The sequence below is a fragment of the Rousettus aegyptiacus genome, unplaced genomic scaffold (genome assembly GCF_014176215.1).
Source record: "Rousettus aegyptiacus isolate mRouAeg1 unplaced genomic scaffold, mRouAeg1.p scaffold_m13_p_8, whole genome shotgun sequence".
NCBI lineage: Eukaryota > Metazoa > Chordata > Mammalia > Chiroptera > Pteropodidae > Rousettus > Rousettus aegyptiacus.
The window spans coordinates 18,888,261-18,907,034 of NW_023416311.1; the positions used below are offsets into that span (position 1 = coordinate 18,888,261).

General features: G+C 49.9%; 3 protein-coding genes across 5 annotated transcripts; 1 reads left to right on the plus strand and 2 right to left on the minus strand.

Annotated features, from left to right (window-relative positions):
- Positions 1-2,464: 2,464 nt before the first annotated feature.
- BCL7C (BAF chromatin remodeling complex subunit BCL7C) lies at positions 2,465-6,831 on the minus strand. The gene is given in 10 exon segments (XM_016132880.2): positions 2,465-2,660; positions 3,207-3,292; positions 4,886-5,047; positions 5,147-5,255; positions 5,583-5,661; positions 6,195-6,464; positions 6,466-6,530; positions 6,532-6,678; positions 6,681-6,788; positions 6,790-6,831. Coding segments are annotated over 10 exon segments (1,179 nt in total). The 5' UTR covers positions 6,817-6,831; the 3' UTR covers positions 2,465-2,534.
- A 1,631-nt stretch (positions 6,832-8,462) lies between these two features.
- Positions 8,463-13,699, plus strand: CTF1 (cardiotrophin 1). Of its 3 annotated transcripts, none has more exons than XM_036225638.1 (4): positions 8,463-8,823; positions 9,995-10,113; positions 11,575-11,979; positions 13,317-13,699. In XM_036225638.1, exons 1-4 carry the CDS (start codon positions 8,799-8,801, stop codon positions 13,509-13,511), a joined length of 744 nt encoding a protein of 247 aa, XP_036081531.1. In that variant the 5' UTR covers positions 8,463-8,798; the 3' UTR covers positions 13,512-13,699. The 3 variants fall into 3 exon arrangements, with proteins under 3 accessions (XP_036081531.1, XP_036081532.1, XP_015988365.2); XM_036225639.1 differs by having other exon boundaries at positions 11,575-11,940; XM_016132879.2 differs by lacking the exon at positions 13,317-13,699 and having other exon boundaries at positions 11,575-12,688.
- Positions 13,700-14,704: 1,005 nt separating this feature from the next.
- LOC118606697 (cardiotrophin-2-like) lies at positions 14,705-17,327 on the minus strand. The gene is made up of 3 exons (XM_036225901.1): positions 17,315-17,327; positions 16,533-16,672; positions 14,705-15,061 (listed from the first exon to the last, which is right to left on the minus strand). The coding sequence occupies exons 1-3, from the start codon at positions 17,325-17,327 to the stop codon at positions 14,705-14,707; spliced, it is 510 nt and encodes a 169-aa protein (XP_036081794.1).
- Between the last annotated feature and the right edge of the window lie 1,447 nt (positions 17,328-18,774).

Below are 18,774 nucleotides of genomic sequence, written 5' to 3' on the forward strand. Positions count from 1 at the left end.
GGAGTCGATGGGACCCGTCAGGGATTGCGTTCATGAAGAGAAGAGCTAGGCCAGGGCAAGAGATATTCAAGGGATGAGGAAGAGGAGAGAGTGACAGAAGGGAAGAGAATGGGGTAGCAGTGGGGGCCAGGGCCCCAGAGCCGGGGGGTAGAAGAATTTCCAAAAAGAGTTTGGACATTGGGAGGGGGCGGGAATGAGCATGGCAAAGTGATGATGGGGGGAATGTGCTTATGGGAAAGGTAGCTTTTAAATTAGGTCATAAGTTGGGGGGAGGGTGCACAGGCCTGGGCTAGGGGACATCTCCTGGGACCAGGAGATAGACAGGAATAAGGGAAAACTCAAGTTTTAGCCTTTCAAGTCTACTCATAAATGGACTCTTCCTCCCAGCCTCACTGACAGGTAGTCTCTGGCCCACACCCTAGTATCCTCATCTGTAAAATGGGTAATAGGAAAAACAACTGCAACTTATCAAGCATTTACTATGTGCTAAGCCAAAGACTCACTCTCCACGGATTGCCTCATTTAATCCTCACAAAAGGCTCACTAGGCTGATTACTATTATACCTATTTTGCAGATGAGAAAACTGAGGCACAGCCAGGTTAAGTCACCTGTTCAAGGTAACACAGTGAATGAGTGAGATGCTGAGATTCAAACCCAGAGACTGAATTCTAGGCCATAATACTCTACTACGAACCATACAAGGCACTTCACAGTTTACAGAGCATTCTCATCACCTCATGGGATGATTGAGGGGAATAATGAGATGACCTACACATCTCGAAAATGGCTAAAATTATTACAAGTAGTGAGGCTGAATAATAACCCTCCAAAAATGTTCACACCCTAATCCCCAGTACCTGGACTATGTTACTTGACATGGCAAACAAGATTTTGCAAATGTGACTAAATCAAGGATCTTGAGATGGAAAGATTATCACCCAGGTGGGCCCAATGTAATCACAAGTGTCCTTAAAAAGGGAGGCAAGAGAGAGATGTCTGACGAAGGAACCATAGAGCGAGCGTTTAGAAGATGCTACACTGCTGATTTTGAAGATGGAAGCAGAAGCTACAAGCCAAGGAAAGCAGGTAGAGTGAAGAAACTGCAAAAGGCAGGGAAACAGATTCTCCCCTACAATGCCTCTGGAAGGAACCAGACCTGCAGACAACTTGATGTTAGCCCAGTGAGACTGATTTTGGACTTCTGACCTCCAGACAGAAAGATAATGAATTTGTGTCATTTTAAGCCACCAAATTTGTGGTGTTTTATTACAGCAGCAACAGAAAATGAATACACCACATCACTGCACACCTGGCTTCCCTAGCCAGCTCTGGCTCAACTATTACTACTGCAGTTGTTATCATGAAACACTCTTAAATTTTTCAATAGTTCTATAAAGTTCCAATTTGGTTCTCTTTGAACCTCAGTCTCTTCCTTTGTTAAAAATAAAAATAGGACTAATATACCTGAACTTGACTCTCTTGTAAGCACAGAGTGAAGGTGCCTTATATTATCTGAAGGTTCCCACTGGGGCAGATTAGGCCTAGTTCTTGTCCCCATTGCTCAGATGAACAAACTAAGGCTCAAAGAGGGAAAACGACCTGAGTAACACAGACAGAACTTGAACGAGGACTTCTGATTTCAGATCTACCACACTGAGGTTCATATTTCAGAGCCTAGCTCACATGCTATCTCCTCAGAAAAGCTTTCCTAGAAAGCCTCAGCCCATTCATTTATGCATTCATTCATCAGTTTCTATGACTGCTCTATACCCAGTGTGGTGCTAGGCAAGGCTAAGAACCAAGATCTACCCTCAGGAGCCCACAGGCTAGTGAACAAGACAGATATACGAACTAACAATTCCAAACAGCTTGATAAATGCGGAGAAAAAGGAAAGGAAACACTGGGGGTTGTGGGTGCCCCAAAGAGGGGAAACTGACAGTGCCTAGAGTCAGGGAAGGCTTCCTGGAGGAGGTGGTGACTGAGCTGGGGACAAGTAAGTCTCAACCAAAAGTATGGGTAGGGCTTTCAGGAGAGGGATGGCTAAGCAGAGGTAGGGAGGCATGGTGCTTTAGTTTTCTGAGGGCAGGAAAGCAGTCAGGTCATCCCAGGCCTGACAGTGTCTCTGGGCTTCTGTTTTCCTAGGTTTGAAAGGAATCATGGGCCCAGAGCTTTGGTAATTGCTGGGCACAGGGGAGGGCTGAGCAGGAAAAAGAGGAGTCCTGGGATTCCCAGAGAAGGAGGCTAAAGGTCAGGAATGGTCAAAGGTAAGGACTGGGCAAAGTGGAGGGAGTGTTGGGAAGGCAGGGTCCTGGCTCCAGCTCCCATTGCATGTCTAACTCATGGTGTGACTACAGGAAGGTCCTCTTAGAGCGTCAGTGACATCATCTGAGAAATGGAGTATGAGACAAAACTGTCTCCAAAGACCCTCCCCAGCCCTGACGGGGAAATGACATGACACAAAATTACAAAAGGGTCTTTATTTGTAAAAAGTTAAAGGGGCCCTTGGGGTGACAGGACAGGCAGGCCGGCTTCTCAGGGGTCGGGGACATTTGGGCAGATGCGCTTGAGTGGGGGGGCGCCCTCCGAGTCCTCTGTGTCACCCTGGGCTGTCTCGGGGACAGGTGGCACTGGCTCAAAGACTGGGTAAGCTTCAGGGGCCTGGAGAGGAAGGGCGGACAGGCATGAGCTCCACCCAAGCCCCCGAGTGCAGCCTCCTAGCCTCTGCCTTCTCCAAAGCCTCCACTCTACTCCCCTCCCAGACCCAGGAGTCTAGATCAGAGCCAGGAACCCACAATGCAGATTAAGTAGGGCACCAGAAACAATACACCATTTGGGGGGGAAAGTTGATATTTGATATTTCTGGGAAACGCATCAAGGTAGTCCTTGTGGGAAAAGTCAGAAGTTTGTGGGAGGACTTTCTTAAGCTAATTGTATACTTTAGGATTAAAAAAAATAATACTTAGAGGAGCACCATGATCTTTTCAGGCTTTTAATGGTCTTAAATCAGTCCTGTTCCAGACTGCAGGACATTGTTTCTAAAACACCCTTTCTTTTCAGTTCCAAGAACCCAGCTCTAAGCTTTAACTGTGTCTGTGGTCAATGTCTCCCACCTGGACCTCAGGAGTGCAGCCCCCAAGCCTTTGGCTGCCTCAGAGCCCCCATTCCCTCCAAGACCCCAGAGTCCAGCCTTCTGGCCTCTCTCACCTCAGCCTCCAGCAATTCTGGAACAGGCTCCTCCTTGGTCAGCATTGGGGGTTCATCGGTGCCACCTGCAGTTATGCCCCCGGAATCTGGAACGTCAAGTTAACAGACATTCCCTGAGCAACTGCTCTGTGCTACAGCACAGACAGGGGGAAACAAACACTAGTCACATAAGCCCCCAGGCTATAGGATCACCCAGGAGGGAGCCGGGCACCTGGCTGCAACCCAGGGAGGACCTTTAGGTGGGATCTCGATGGATGAGTAGGATTTGACCAGGTAGACAAATGTGGAGGTAGAGCACATTTTAGGCAAAGAGAACATATGCTGAGCAAGCACAGATTCTGGGGTTGGACTGCCTGGGTTCGAATCCTGACCTTGAGCAAATACTTAATTTCTCTGGGCCTCAGTTTCCCCATCTGTAAAATGTGGATAATACAGTAGTTACCACATGAGACTATTGTGAGGATTAAGTGAGATAATACAGGTAAAACCCTTAGCACAGTGTCTGGCACATAGTGAGTACTCAATAAACATGTTTTTGCTTTTATATTAGTAAAGATACATAAGTATGCGGCATGATCTAGACACAGTTCATAGGCCCAAGGTGTTCCCAAAAGGAAACAATGAATGCCAAGCTGAGGACCGAAGGCCATAGGGAGCCACTGAAAGCTTTGAGCAGGAAAATGACCCCATCAAACCTGTACTTTAGAAAAAGTTGCTGTAGCAGCTATGTGGAGGTGACAGGAGGAAAGGAGACCTATGAGGAAGCTGTAGCTGGGTGAGGGTGAGAAATGACAAAGCATGGGGAAGGAGAGTGAGGAAGACAACGCTGGGAGGTGATACTAACCAGACAGGGGATTGACTATATGGAAGAAAGAGGAGCTGAGGAGGACTCACGGCCAAGACACTGGCTCACTGGTTGCTGGGCAACTTACTTCTCTGGGTTTCAGTTTCTCATCTATAAATGGTAATAATAACCCTCAGAGGATGTAGTGAGGATTAAATGAGATAAAACATGTATAAAGTGCTAAGAAGAGTACTTGGTACATAGTAAGAGCTCAGTAAGTATTAGCTGCTATTATCACTTATTAGTGACTCAGGATTATCACTGTTATTTATTCCTCAATAAATATTTATTGAGCACCTACTATGTGTCCCATGGTGCTCTGAAGATACAGTAGTGAACAAGATCAATATAAACCCAATATCAGGAAGCTGACATGAGGTGGGAGTGGGGGAGAAAGACACTTAGGTAGTAAAAAATTAAATTTCCATGAAAATCCCTGATAGTGATAAAGGAAGAAGTCACGAGAGGTAGGGCAGTGACCTTCCACAGGAGTCAGGAAGGCCTCCAGAGGCAGTAATAGAGGAAGAATGGGAGCTCCGGGTCTGGGCCTGCATGGTCCCGCCAGCCATGCTGGCGGGGCTGTGGCTAGGGCTGAGGCCAAGCCCGCCGCTGGGCCACCTCCAGTCCGGCGGGCTCAGGCTCAGCACCAGGCCTAGGCGCCGGCTCTTTGGACCTGCAGTCCCTCTGGGAGTTGGCCACGGTCTCCCTCACTCCCCAACACCTCAGTAAATCCCCGTCTCGCTTACAGTATACAGTAAGGAGGTAAGCTGATGGCTTCAACTTTGGAGAAGACAAGACTCAGAGGGGAGGGTTCCTGGGAGGCACCTAGTCCTACCTCTCTCCTCACCCAGCCTTGGAGGCTGAGCTTCCTCTGGGACCCCTTCTGGTGGTCCAGCAGGTGATGCAGGGCGGCTGGGTTGGGGGGTCCCACCAGGGCTGGGCTCAGTACCCTTCTGCAGAGAGCCTTCCGAATGGAAACTCTGGTTACTGTTCTCATCTGTGGGAACAAAAGTCAAGAGGGTTGGGCCTGAAGCCCTCGGTTTCCTCCCTCAATCCCACAGACCCCCACCCCCTTAGTCTCAGGATCCCTACATACCATTGAGATCCAACAGGATGAGAGGGCCACCCCCTCGGGGACTGGCACCCCTACCCCGCCGCTCCCGGCCTCGGGATCTCTCTGTTCCGCCACCTGCCCTCCGTCGCTCCTGGGAGTTAGAGGGGTAAGGGTCAGAGCCAGCTTTCTACGTACCACTTGCAAAGCCCCAACTCTACAAACAAGTAAACTGAGGCACAGAGAAGCAAAAGTCCCTGCATGAGGGGACAGAGGTGGTGCACACTGGGTTGGGTCTTGAACTCCAGGTTCTGGAGCAGGAAAATGGGAGAAAAGGCGGAATTACCAATACTTGTTAACACCTGTCTGGGCTGCTGCATTCGAGGTCGAAAGAATAGGGACTGGAGGTGGACTCCAGCTCAGGGAGGAGGTTGCCTGAGGTTGTACAGATGGAGAGTCTGATGGGGGGGAGCTTGCTCACCTCCTCCTGGGGGTCCACCACTGGCACCCACTTGAAGATCCGAAGGGAAGTGTCTCCCACAGTCACCCAGCGCTTCTCCCTGTGGGAGGGTGAGAGGACTGGGTCAGAGGTGCCTGAGGAGAGAGCCCCCTAGCAGCTGGACACATCTGGGGATACCTGCAGAGGTCTGGGTGGCGCATGAAGGAAAGGGCAGTTTTATTAGTGGGGTATAGAGGAGAAAAGAGAGTCCTGCAGACCCCAGGGCATACAGAGGGGTGCCTCCAGTGAGAGAGTACGGCTTGGGGTCCTGGCTCCCAGACCCCTGGGATATACAGGGAGCTCAGTGTTATGGGCCTGGCTGGGGATCGGCACATACTTGCGGGAAGAGTGTCAACGCTTTAGAGGGCGGAGCATAAATGGGGGTGGTCTTCTCTGAGAGAGCATGGTTGAAGAACACGCTTTGAAGACCCCAGGGTATAGCCAGGAGATGGGGGACAGGGACCTGTAGACTCAGGGTGAAGCTGGGGGTGGGGCACGCCTAACACCTGAGGCCACAGCTGGCGAAAGGAAGGTAGACGCCTTTGGAGGAGTGGCCCCGCCCTGTCCCGCCCCTGGCCCCGAGACCGCGCTCACCATCTCCGGACCTTCTCGATGGTCGCCATCACCTTCTTGATGTCATCCTTGGCCCGGCTCCGGGTCTCGGCCCGCACGGTCCGGCCGGCCATGCTGGCGGGGCTGGGGCTGAGGCCGAGCCCGCGGCTGGGCCGCCTCCGGTCCGGCGGGCTCAGGCTCGGCGCCAGGCCTGGGCCCAGCTCTCTCGGTCTGCCGTCCCTCCGGGAGTTGGCCGCGCCCTCCCTCGCTCCCCAACGCCTCCGCGAATCCCCGCCCCGCTTCCTGCCTCTGTGCCCCGCCCCGGCCCGTCCCGGGAGCCGCCAGGAGGCGCGGATGTCCTGAGTCCAGGCCTGGAAGCCAGCCGGCCCAGCCCCGCCCCGGCCCGCCCCCTCGGGGCGCCGGGACGCGCAGCGCCCCCTGCCCGCCACCCAGAGGGAGGTTGGGGGCAGCTCCGCGACTGGACGCGCGCGACAGAGCTGAAGATTGCGTTCTGACCACGTGGGCGCCAGGGGCGCGAGAGGGCCTGTGTCCTGGTGTGCATCCGCTGCGCGTGAGCGTCCCTGAAACGCTGCGTGTGTGCGTGCGTCTCTCCACCCTCGCCAGGCTACCTCGTTCTACACTGTCCAACTATTCCCGCAGGCATTCATTCAATAATTAACCGAGTGCCAAGTACGTGCCAGACACTGCATGTGAGTGGGTCTCTACCAACCAGGTTGGCTAAAATGAGAATGACGGACCATACCAAGGGTAGGCGAAGAAGTGAAGCAACTTGGACCTCTCATATTTCTGGGGGAGAGTAAACTGGTAGAGACATTTTGGGAAACGCTGTTTTCTGGTAAAGCCCAGCATACACCCCAACCCTAAGGTCCAGCAATTCTGTTCCTAGGTCAGCAACAGTCAACAGAAATGCGTAGGTATGAGCGTCAAGAGACGTGTACTGGAATGTTCATAGCACTATTTAAAATAGCCGCAAACTGGAAATGACCCATCAAAGGAGAGTGGTAAAGGAGCTGTAGCATAGTCACACCTTGGACACAGCAAGGGGAATGTCTGGCTACATCTAACAAGGGAGACAAGTCTCATGAAAGAAGTCAGATACAACAGTACACACTGTATGATTCATTTCTATGAAGTTCCAAATATACAAAACTAATTTATGATATGAGAAGTCAGGATAGTGGTCACCCTTGGGATTGGGAGGGGCTCTGGAAACTTGTCATGTTCTGTTAATCTGGTGGTGGTTCATTGCTCATATTTACTCTAAAGATTCATGGAGCTGTACATTTTTACCTATGTATATTACACTTAAAGTAAAAATTTACTTCAAATGAACATGTCTTGGTTGATTTTATTTGAAGCTGTGTTTGCCAGAAGATATATTTGTGTTGCTATGTGTGCACGTTTCAAGGGTGTGACTATTGTGTCTGTGTGTTTTGGTGTGATTATGTCCACAGGGGTTTAGGTGTAGGAAGATGGTTATGACAGCATTTCTGGAGCCAAACTACTGGGGTAAAATCCCAGCTCTGCTTGTCGAATGATCCTGGATAAGTCACTTGTCTCTATTTCCTCAACTCTAACATGGGAATGAGTCAACAAGTATATAGCTCTTAGAACAATGCCTTGCACATAGTAAATACCCAATAAATACTCACTGTTAGTAAGCACACAATCGTGGATCCTATCAACAGTCCGGCTTCATTGCACCTGCTGTGCCCTCTGCCAGTACTCCCTTTCTCCCTTTATGCTGGCAATATCCTCATAGACAGACACACAGGCCTCTTTCCCAGTCCCTTCACTCACAAACCCCATTACTTGCTGTTTCTATAGTCTCCCTCATCAGACTGTGAGCTCTTCAGAGGAACAGAGACCAAGTCTGGATCATCTCAGTCCCAGAGCCTAGGACAGAGTGAGCATTTGTTTACATCAGGTTAGTGGGGTCGATGTGTGAGTATGACCCCTGTACCTGTCTCTGAAGTTTGTTCCTGTGTAAAAAATGAAAGTCTGTATGCGTTAGAAGCAGGTATGTCAGAGGGTTTCTCTTACTGAGCCTGGTAAGGTGAAGTGAGCTGGTGTATCTGTCCCCCTCCTCGGAGGTGTGACAATGAGACAGAGAGTACAAAGTATCTAAGATAGGCCAGGAAGTGTATGTCTGGGCAGGTGTGACCCAAGCCTAAGGGTCCCCATCATGGCTACTCTCCCACCCCGCTCTCCCCAGCCAAGAGGAAGAGGCAGCACTTTCCAGTCCTGCCAACTCCACCCTTTACTATCTCCCTAGCTTTCTCCGGAAAGCTTTCTCCGCGCGCCAAGCCTTGCCCCAGATCAGAGCCTGAGCCTTCTCCTCCTGGAAAGACGCAGAGCTGCCTCCCAGGTCCAGTCGCCCCCAGCACTGAGGACCCGAGTACACTCTGTACACAAAGCGCCGCCCTCCTCAGGCCCCTTTCCGGACTAGGCGGCGCAGGCATGAAGCTGAGCTCAGGGACAAGGAATCCTTCCTGGGGCGGGGTTGGGGGGTTGTTTGGGGTCTGAGCCCTGATTGGCTGCGCCCCAGCCACGCCCCTACCCTTACCCCCTGACTCCTCTTCGGAAGGGGGGCGTGGAGGTAACCGGGATCAACCAGGGGCCAGCATGAGCCAGAGGGAGGGAAGTCTGGGTAAGGGGCTGAAGGGCCTATCCCGAGTGCCCAAGGGGAACAGGGGTCAGAGGGCTGGAAGCTGGGATCTGGGTCACTCCACCCCTGGGTCCGGGAAGGGAGCAGGCTGAACGAAGGAAAGCAGGGCCCCAGTGTCAGGTAACAAGCGGTGAGCTGTGGGTGAGCTGTGGGAAGGTCCTAGAGCTAGAGTTTAGAGGAGGCCTGGGGCTGTGCCTTCAGGGACGTGGACTCAAGGATTAAATCACCGGTTCTAGTACACCCTGAAGGAAAACTGGAGTCGTGGCTGGGGCTTGACTCCAGGCTCCTCTTTGAGTACTGGGAAATACTTAGAACTGGGGTTCAGGGGGAGAATTAGAATTAGGGAAGGAAGTCTTTGGGCCACAGGAAATAGTGAGTGACAGACAGTAGGGGTGGAAAGTCAAGGCTAAGGATAGGCGGTGGGAAACTCAGGCAGGGGGCGGGGCGGTAGTTAGCGGGCGACGACTACCTTCCCCAGCATGCCCTGGGCGCTGCGCTGGGCGTCTTGGGAAACGTAGTCCACCCAGGGCGCCATCCTCTAGTTTGTGCTAGGCAAGGCTGGTCGCCAATTCACTGATGCCGCGGGGCTCCCAGCCCAGCCCCTTGCCTAAAAGAGCCGTCAGGGAGAGAATGGAAATTCCGTCTCCCAATCTGTAAAATGGATAAAAGGCGCATTTTGTCTTGTTCTCTGCTTCAGTGATGGTGAATTCCACCAACAATCATTGAGGTAGAGAGATATATGAGCCATACCCTCGAAGAGCCTCCAAGCTGAGGCCAATTCACACAGATAAAAAAGTCATTAAAAGATCTATGTTGGAAGTATGAACAAATGGCCTTAAGTAGAAGGAAGAAGTTAATTTAAAAGAGGGGCCATTCTGCCACTGCACTAAGGAGGCAGTACCTGAATTTGGCTTTAAAAGGATTTCAAGAGTGATTTGGGGACAGAACACATATAGGTAGCACAACCACTTTGCAAATCTGGTGCCTCATTTCCTTTCGACTGGAATAGGACACAGCCTGTCTTGCTTTAACGTTGAGGATTCAGAGCTGAGCTTCTGGGTTCAGGAAGGGAGAGCCACCTGAACTAGCCAGAAGGAAGTGGTCAAGGAGTAGGGAGTTGGGCTGCCCTCATTCCTCCCCCTCTTCCCACTAGAAGACCCCCAAGCTGACTCCTCAATCTCACCCATTCCTCACTTGGAGGCCAAGATCCATCAGACACACAGGCTTGCCCGCCTCCTCACAAAATATGCTGAGCAGCTGCTCCAGGAATACGTGAGTGGGGATGGATGTGGGGGTGCCAGGGGCCTACGGAATGGGGAAGTACAGATCACAGGGGTTCTTGACCACTCATTTCTCAACCTAATTTCCCAGCTGCAGAAATTGGTGCTCCAAAAGTGTTTGGTAACTTGCCCCTGGCCACACATTGGAGGACACATCTCTGTGCTCCAAATGCCTCTCCATCCACCTCAGCTTGGAGGCTCCCTCCTTGGCACTTTAAGACAGAGGCAACCTGAGAGTGAAGGGAACTCTGGTCTGGGAGTCAGGAAACCTAGGTTCTAGGGTCCATGTAATCTTGTCACCTCATCTCCACAGGCTTTGGTCTCCTCAGCTGTTAAAGGAGGCAGTTGAACAATGAGCTATGAACTCTTCTGCCAGTGCTATGCAGAGAGACCAAGAAGGGATTTCAATATGGGGCAAAAATTCCATTGTAATAGGGGACTTTTACAATAGAGGGGGATCCTTCGACATCTTTGGTTGGGCAGAAGGCCCTGCCAACAAAAGAAGATATTTCCCTAAGTTACTTTGGTGTAGTGAAGGGAGGGTACAGTTTTAAATTAAGACAGACTAGTCCTGCCATCTTGCTGTGACCATGGGCAGGAATGATAACATTAAAAGAATGACAATAAATAGTGGGATAATAGAACTAGCTTTGTAGTCCTACCAACTTTGGTTCAAATTCCAGATCTGCTCCTTCCTAGATGGATGACCTAGGGCAAGTCACTGTACCTCTTCAGGACCAACATTCTCATTTACAAAATCATCATCATCACACCCATTATTGAGAAGATTAGGAATAGTGTGTTTAAAGCAGCAAGCACAATGCCTGATCCAGAGGCAAGATGTAAGCAAAGGTTAAATAGTATTGTTATGGTGATTTCATAAATTACAAATCACCTTTAATTTTCATTCATGCATTTACATGACAATTATTCGTGGAGCCCCTGCTGTGTGGCAGACAAGTGGGGAGGGGGTGAGGGGATGGAATGAAACAGGTTTGGTCCCTGCACTACCATGTGATTCTCAGGAGATCCCTGGTAGGAAGACAGGACAGGGAGCCGTTCTCTCATTTTATAGATAAGACCGAGGCTCAAAGAAGAGAAATGGTTTTACGTGAAACTGAACAGCTAGTAAATGGTGGAGACAGGATTTGCACCCCCGTATGTAAGACAGCTTTAATAAAAGAGCTAACATTTATTGCGCACTTCCTATGGGCCAGGACCTACCTTAAGCATTTTAACTACCTTATGAAATTGAACTTGATAGTGGTGTTATCGTTATTTTAGAGATGAGGAAAGAAAGGCACTGGTGTAAAGCCCACTTTTGGGGGGTTCTTGTTTTATATTATCGTAAACACAGCAGCTCTGTTAGGAGGAATTTATCCTTTTCAAATGAGGAAACTGAAGCCGCAGGAGAGGAGTTCTCGAAGCCCCATTGATGGCCTTGTCTCCGCAGGTGCAGCACCAGGGAGATCCCTTCGGGCTCCCCGGCTTCTCGCCTCCACGGCTGCCGGTGGCAGGCCTGAGCGCCCCGGCCCCTGGCCATGCCGGCCTGACCACGCCCGAGCGGCTGCAGCTAGACGCTGGAGCACTGGCCGCGCTGCCGCCTCTGCTCGACGTCGTGCGCCGCGGGCAGGCCGAGCTGAACCCGCGCGCGCCGCGCCTGCTGCGGCGACTGGAGGACGCAGCGCGCCAGGCCCGGGCCCTGGGCGCCGCCGTGGAGGCGGTGCTGGCCGCGCTGGGCGCCGAGCCTCGCGGGCCCCGGCCCGAGCCCGCCACCACTGCCGCAGCTTCGACCGCCATCGGCGTCTTCCCAGCCAAGGTGCTGGGGCTCCGCGTGTGCGGCCTCTATTGCGAGTGGGTGAGCCGCACAGAGGCAGACCTGAGCCAGCTGGTGCCTGGGGGCCCGGCCTGAGCATGGGCGCGGTCTGCGGCTCGCTGTCGCCTCCTCTTCATCTTTCTCCATCTCTGTCAGTGTCTGTGCTCGGACTGTCTCCATCGTCACTATTTTCTTTACATGTTCTTAGTCTCTCCTTCGGGAACCTTCTTGTCTCTGTATGTGCCATTCCGTGTCCATAATATTCTTTCTTGCTTTCCCCTTCTTTTCTCCATTGCTTGGGCCTGTCACTCTCTCATGGTCTTCCCCTTTACCTGTCTTTGGGATCACTTTGTCTTTCTTTTTACTCTCTCTTATCTCCTCTTGGCCCTTTGTGAGCATATGTACATCTCAGTCTCATCTCACTGAGGGGACACCTTGTCACTCTGTTTCCCTCTGTCTCTTCCTCCCTCTCTGTCCTTTCATCCTGGCCCTGCTATGGGAGGGCCACTCCAGATTTCAGCCACCTTTCCCTAGAGTCGTTCCACCTGCTGCTCTCTCCCCATCTCATCCCTTGGGCCCCCTTTCCCTTTGATATTCTTTTCCTCCCCTCACTTCCCTCCACCCTATCCTTACATCCTACCCCACCCCCAAGCTGTGGGGAAAAACAGTCGACACCTTAAAAGAGTTTTATTTCTGAGAATAAATTAATTTTTTGTAAATAAAATGTTAAAAAATAAAAATAACACTAAAATTACCAGTATATATAGTTGTTGAAAATGGGAAGACTCCTTTGAAGAGAATAGGATCCTTGGGATACAGCCTGGTTACTCAGGCATACCTAAAAGCCACAGTATAAATAGGAGATTCCTGAGAGTCCCAGGCCAGGGAACCATCTGTTAGCTCAGAACAGGAAGTGGATGTGTCCTGAGCAGCAAACAGATGTGACATGAATCCTTAGTTTTTCAAGAATTAGACTTCCATTGATCAAGACATGAAACCCCTTAAGATGGGAAGTGAGAACTGTGGCCAGAGGCAAAGAAGTGGACTAGGAAAGTGTAAGGTTCGGCCACTCAACAGACAGAGTCTGACTCAATGATTAACAAGCATCCTTTATTGAAAGGCAAGCGGTCCTGGGCGAGGTTCTCTGGTCCTGAGGAAAGGGGCCAGAGAAGTCACACCCCGGGCGGCGTCAGGGCAGGGTTTTAAGTGTCTCGTCCAGGAAGGGAAGATTCGAAAAAGGCAAAAGCATAGCGTGGGGCTCTTTCACTGGTGCAGTGGTGTGGCGCCAGGAGTGTGGTACCTGCGGATTGGTCCATGGGCCTCAGATGGCTAGCAGGCAGGGGCTAGGGGTGGGGACCTGACTCTGGGGCCTTTTCCAGGAGCGCTGGCCGTACAGGAAGGAGATGAAGTCCAGCAAGAAGAGAGGCCTATCTGTTGTGAGAGATGCCTGCAGTCCTAGCAGGATGCCTGGTGCTTGGAGCAACAAGGTCACACTACAGGGAGGGCACACATGCCTTACGTCTATTCTGGGACTTCTTGCTCTAGGCACAAGGATAAGAAGAGGGAGTAGCTGATAACACCGTGGTGGCCTTGAGGCTGAATTTGGGAGTTGACTGTAATCTGTAATTACTAATCTGATCGTAACTAATAATAATAACAAAAGCCAGCTTTGTGAGAGAGAAAATAAAAAGCCATGGAGACAGGGCTGGGGAAGCTAGCATTACCTTTCATCCCCTCTCCCTTATCCATGTTAGTTAATGCATTTCCAGACTCTGATTCTTCTTCCTAACCGTCTCCGCCACACCTATCTGCTCCAAAGTCCATATTTTCATATAGAAAGTGAGGTAGACAGAGACAAGAAGGCAGCTTCTTGACTTTTCCAAAAACTACAGCAAGGGTGAGGTCTCACAGAGACCCCAGGAAGGAAACCAATTGTCCTCTTCCTGTAGAGTGGGAAGTGAAGCCTCTTCAAAGAGGCATTTCTCTCTATCCAGGAAGTGGTACCACTAGATTCATAGTCATGAAATGATATCTATGGAGTCCCACCCAGACCTGGAAAGGAGGCTGTAGGACTTAAGCAGGAAGGCCCAGGCAATATGGAGTTGAGGCCTGGTTCCCAGGAAATATTTCCAATACATGGCACATAGACCTATCTGCTAGACAAAATGAGTGTCCTTTCTAGCCAAGAAGCGAGGCAGAAAAGAGTCCATTATGACAAAAGTGTTGCAGCCTCTGACAGGAAGTCCTACCTCTTTTATCCAGGGTATTTGGCCTTGAGCAGAGCCAAGTCCCCTAACACTTCGATCTGACCAGTGCTTATATTCCCGTGTTACTATATAGCCTCTACATTTCCTCTCAAAGGCTGAGGGCTTGTTATGCCCCAACTCGTATCCCCACGAACCACCAAGAAGCCGACACCCATGCAAGAGCAAGAGGGAGTTTATTTCAGACTCGAGTCCAGACCGCAGTCCACACACGCACACCGACGCAGCAGTGAGTAGGAGGCGGTCCCGAACATGGGGCTTCAGGGGTATTTGAAGGGAAAAATCGTAAGCATGGGGGGCGATGTCTTGGCGTTACAGGATTGGTACAACGAGCTTGTCGCTTAGCAGGATTGGCTGGGTGATGGTGCCAAGGAACAAGTCGGGTAATTTGGAGAGTTACTTTCCATAGTTGCTCTGATTGGCTGAGTCTAGGGTAGGGTGATTGTCTCGCTTTTCGGGAAACTGGCCTGTGCTTAAGATGGAGTCTTATACCTAATATGGAGTCACTTTGGTTGTTCAGCCTCAAAGGGAACAAGCCCAAGAATGCTCTCTTCTGGGGGGATAGGTAGGCCCAGGGAAGTCATAATGGCAGCCATGTTGCCCAACAGGCAGTGGGCCCTGAATCTCGCAACCCTTAGCTGAGCCAACAGGATAGGACTGCCAGGGTTCAGGTCGCTCTGGTCATCCCCCACAAGCTGAAGATGCTGGGTCAAGGCCAGGAAGGCCCCCTGGGCACGGCTCAGCCACTCCCCATCATCCAAGGCATGCCAGGTCTTGAAGGAGGCAGTGGCAGGAGGCAGGCTGCTGAGCTGGAGCTCAGGGGCTGAGAAGCCAGGTTCACTAAAAGGACTGCCTTGGTACTAGAGCTGCATGAGGGACAGAGACAGGAGTAAGGAGACCAAAAGGGTACTCTGAAGCTTCCTCTGATTTCACATCTGCCTTCTATGAGACCGGTATATTCCCTACCCCTCTAGCACAGAGCCTGGGCTCTATTAGATTCCAATTTAGCTTCCTCCATGTACAAGTTGTACGATTTTGAATCACAGCTTTAATATTCCTCATGTGGCAGTATTAATTGTGAAGATAAGAAGTAACATATATGAAGTCCTTAACACATAGTACCTGTCATACAATAAAGTCATAATAAGCCACCGTTAATAATATATTAATATCATAAACATTATGATTATATTATTTATTGTATTTTCAGTCTAAATATATTATTGACAATGTAGTTACAGCCCTATATATTTCTTTTTCATTTACAGCATTTAGTAGTTTGTTAATTTCAATATAATCATTGATAAATAATTGTTAATATTATTAAATTTAGTTGACTGCCTTCTCCATTAAAATTCTTAACCTCCACAAATCTAGACCCACAGAATCTTAGTGTACACCGATAAATCACCTAGTCTTACATCCCCATTTTACAGTGGGAGAAATGATATCAGGGTGCCCAAAGCTTCACAGGGAATGGTGGCAGATATCGGACTAGAATCTAGATTTAGTAACCTCACATGGGCCTGGATGATAGTCCAGTGGAAGAGTCGCAAACTCCAGAAGTTCAGGGACCAGACAGATCAAGTAACTCGGGGAAATAAGCAGGACTAAGATGGGCAATAGAGAGCAGAAGCTTTAGTCAACAGGATCCTTGTGCCTGTTTTAGACAGGCATTCATATTAAAAATTTGAACAAGCACTGTATGGCCCAAACAGAAAACATCTGTGGGTGAGACCTGGCTCATGGGCTGCCAGTTAAAACTTTTGGACAGTTGGGTGATACGAGGGGAATTGGCATTGAATGCCACAGACCTGGTTTAAGATCCTAGCACTGCCAGTTATTAGCTGTGTGACCTCAGGCAAATTATTCACCCTCTCTCAGATTCAGTTTTCTTATCTGTAGAGTGAATTATAATTCCATCTCTCAGAACTTTTTGAGGAGTCACTAAGATAATGAGGATAGAGTGCCCAGCATGGCATAAGGCACACAACACAAAGTGGTTATGGCAATAATCATGACCTTGTAAAGGGTTTTCCTCTGCATGCTTCCTTTGAATCTTGGAACAGGACTGAGAGATCAGCAAAGGCAGAAGCACCATCCTATTTTGCAGATGAGGAAGCTGAGACAGAGAAAAAGAATGACTTGCCCAACATTTCCAACCATCAATGATAGCATTCATGTGGGTATGTCTCTAGTTAACAAAACCCCTGTACTCTCCGACCCAAGGAGGAGCTTTCTCCTGGCCTTGCTGTTTCCCCTACACAGGTCTGGCCCAGGAAGGCAGTGTCCCTCTCCCCTCATCTCATGCTCATGCCCAGTGTCACTCACATAAGTCTGCAACAGTGTTGACGTATTTTTCTGCATGTAGAGGGCCAGGCTATAGGCTTGACTGATGGGCTTAGCTGGGGAAATAGGGGCCCCTGGATCTAGGGCTGGCAGCAGCAGCAGGGTCAGCAGGCAGAGGAAGGCTGGCAGAAGAAATCAGAGGTCAGCACCAAGTCCCTGACCCAGCCTGCCAATCCATTCCTCATAATAGCTCCTCAAACGGGTACAGCTCTTGTGGTCTACAACAATCTTGTGTATCCAAGTCAGGACAGAATCACCCTGAAAGTTCCCCTGAACTCCAGACCCATGCATTTAACTTCCTGCTTGACATTTTTCTTTAGATATTAAAAGGCATCTTCAACTCAAAATATCCAATACTCAACTCTAGATTCAGTCTTCCCCCAACTCAGGCAAGAGCGCTTCATTCTTCCACTTGCTCGAGTGAAAACCATGGGGTCCTCTTTACTTTCTTCCTATCCACATTCAGTCCCACAGTAAACCCTGTCGGCTCTGTCCTTAAAAGTTAACACAGGTCTGTGTTTCTTGATCTGAGTACTCATGGCAAAGATATATTCACTTCGTGAAAATTATTGAGCTGTACACTTGTGATACATGCACTTTTCTGTATATTTATTTTCAATAAAAAATTTTAAGAGATGAAAAGATGTATCCAGAACCTAAGCACTGCTCCCTCCATCTGCTGCTACCACCTGAGTCCCAGCACCCAGCTCCTCTCACTGGACTGTTACAGTAGCCTCCCCATGGGTCTCTGCTTCTATACTTGCCTCCCTTCTGCATCCCCGAAGTCCAGCTAGATCCCTTTTCTTTCTGAACCCTTCCATGGCTCCCACCTCACACAGAGTAAAAGCTGAAGTCCTCGATGTCGCCCAGAAGGCCTGGCCCTTCTGCACTAGCCTCCTTTTTGTTCTGCAGCATTCCCTGCTCAAGCCTTTGCCATTGCTGGACCCTGCCAGGCCCATCCCCCGAATCTTCCCAAGTCTGGTTCCTTCTTGTTCTTCAGACTTCAATTCACATAAGCTGTCCTGATTGTAGATCAAAAGCCCTTCCCTCTCCCTGATTTATAGTCTTCAGAGACTTTAGCTATTTGCAACTGCCTCATTTGTTTATTTGTCTATGTACTTGTTGCTGTCCCTCCCCCTAGAATGTTGGCTCCAGGAATGAAGAAACCTCACCTGGTTCATTCACTGGTGCTTCCCCAGCACCTAGCACAGAGCTTAATAAATATTTGTTGAATGAATAAGTAAATGAATGCTGCCATGAACATCCTCATTCCAGACTCTTGGGGCGCTGTTGAAAATGAGAATATCTGGATTGGAGTATGCTCATTTTAAATTTGAGTAAATGCTGCCAAATTGTTCTTTTGAGCGTCGAGCCCAGTTTATGTTTCCAACAATGGTGTGAGCCTCAGAGAAGAGGGGAGTCACCTAAGGTTTCTAGCAGGGAGCGATGGAGATGAGCGGCAAACCAAGATGGCCTCATTTGTTCTCCTTTCTATGTTTGAGTTCCCAGAAGTTCAGCACTGAGGAAGGCTGAAAATAAAGGCTCTTCCATTCATTCATTCATTCATTCATTTATTCATTCATTCAACAAACTTGGACCATTACATTTACTTTCTATTACACTGGCATTCTAATTTACTTATTACATGTATTGACTATACGCAAAATTAAATCTCCATGAAACCACAGATTTTTGTCTGTTCACTGCTCTATCCCCAAACACTTGCAATACTACCTAGCACAAAATAGGCACTCAATAACTATTATTCGAATGAATGAATGAATGAATGAATGAAGCTTTTGTGTGTAAGAATTTGGAGGTTCCCAGTAGATGCAAAGGCAGCCAGGCACATGAGTCAGCTGGGCCAGAGGACTTGGGCAGCACCCTCTCCCCTTGAGATCCCTGGGCTCTGGTGCTCTGTCTCCCTCACTCACCCAGCCAACAGCTCATGCTCTCTCCTTGGCTCCTTCCTCTCCACAGCCTCTAGGTCATTCTGGGGCACCTGTCCTGTTCCCCATAGCTTTACACCTGGGGCTGAGCCCTAGGGCCACCCATAAGGAAGGGAAGGAGTCACACAGGGAGGGGAGCAGGGGGAGGTAGGGAAGAGGTACAGAAACCCCAGAGGCAGGTGACAGGCAGGGAAGGAGACATTAAAGTGACACCCTAGTCCTCTAGAGCCCCCAAACTCAACCTTAAACCCTGGTTGTTGGGTAGGAGGGGGCAA

Excerpts from the sequence above, each read along its gene's own strand:
- CTF1 (XM_036225638.1), top strand. The coding sequence starts at position 8,799 with ATGAGCCAGAGGGAGGGAAGTCTGG. Across the intron at positions 8,824-9,994 it reads CCAGAGGGAGGGAAGTCTGG|AAGACCCCCAAGCTGACTCC; the intron begins GTAAGGGGCTGA and ends TCTTCCCACTAG. Across the intron at positions 11,980-13,316 it reads GCGGCCTCTATTGCGAGTGG|GAGCGCTGGCCGTACAGGAA; the intron begins GTGAGCCGCACA and ends GGCCTTTTCCAG.
- LOC118606697 (XM_036225901.1), bottom strand. Across the intron at positions 15,062-16,532 it reads CAACACTGTTGCAGACTTAT|TACCAAGGCAGTCCTTTTAG; the intron begins GTGAGTGACACT and ends ATGCAGCTCTAG.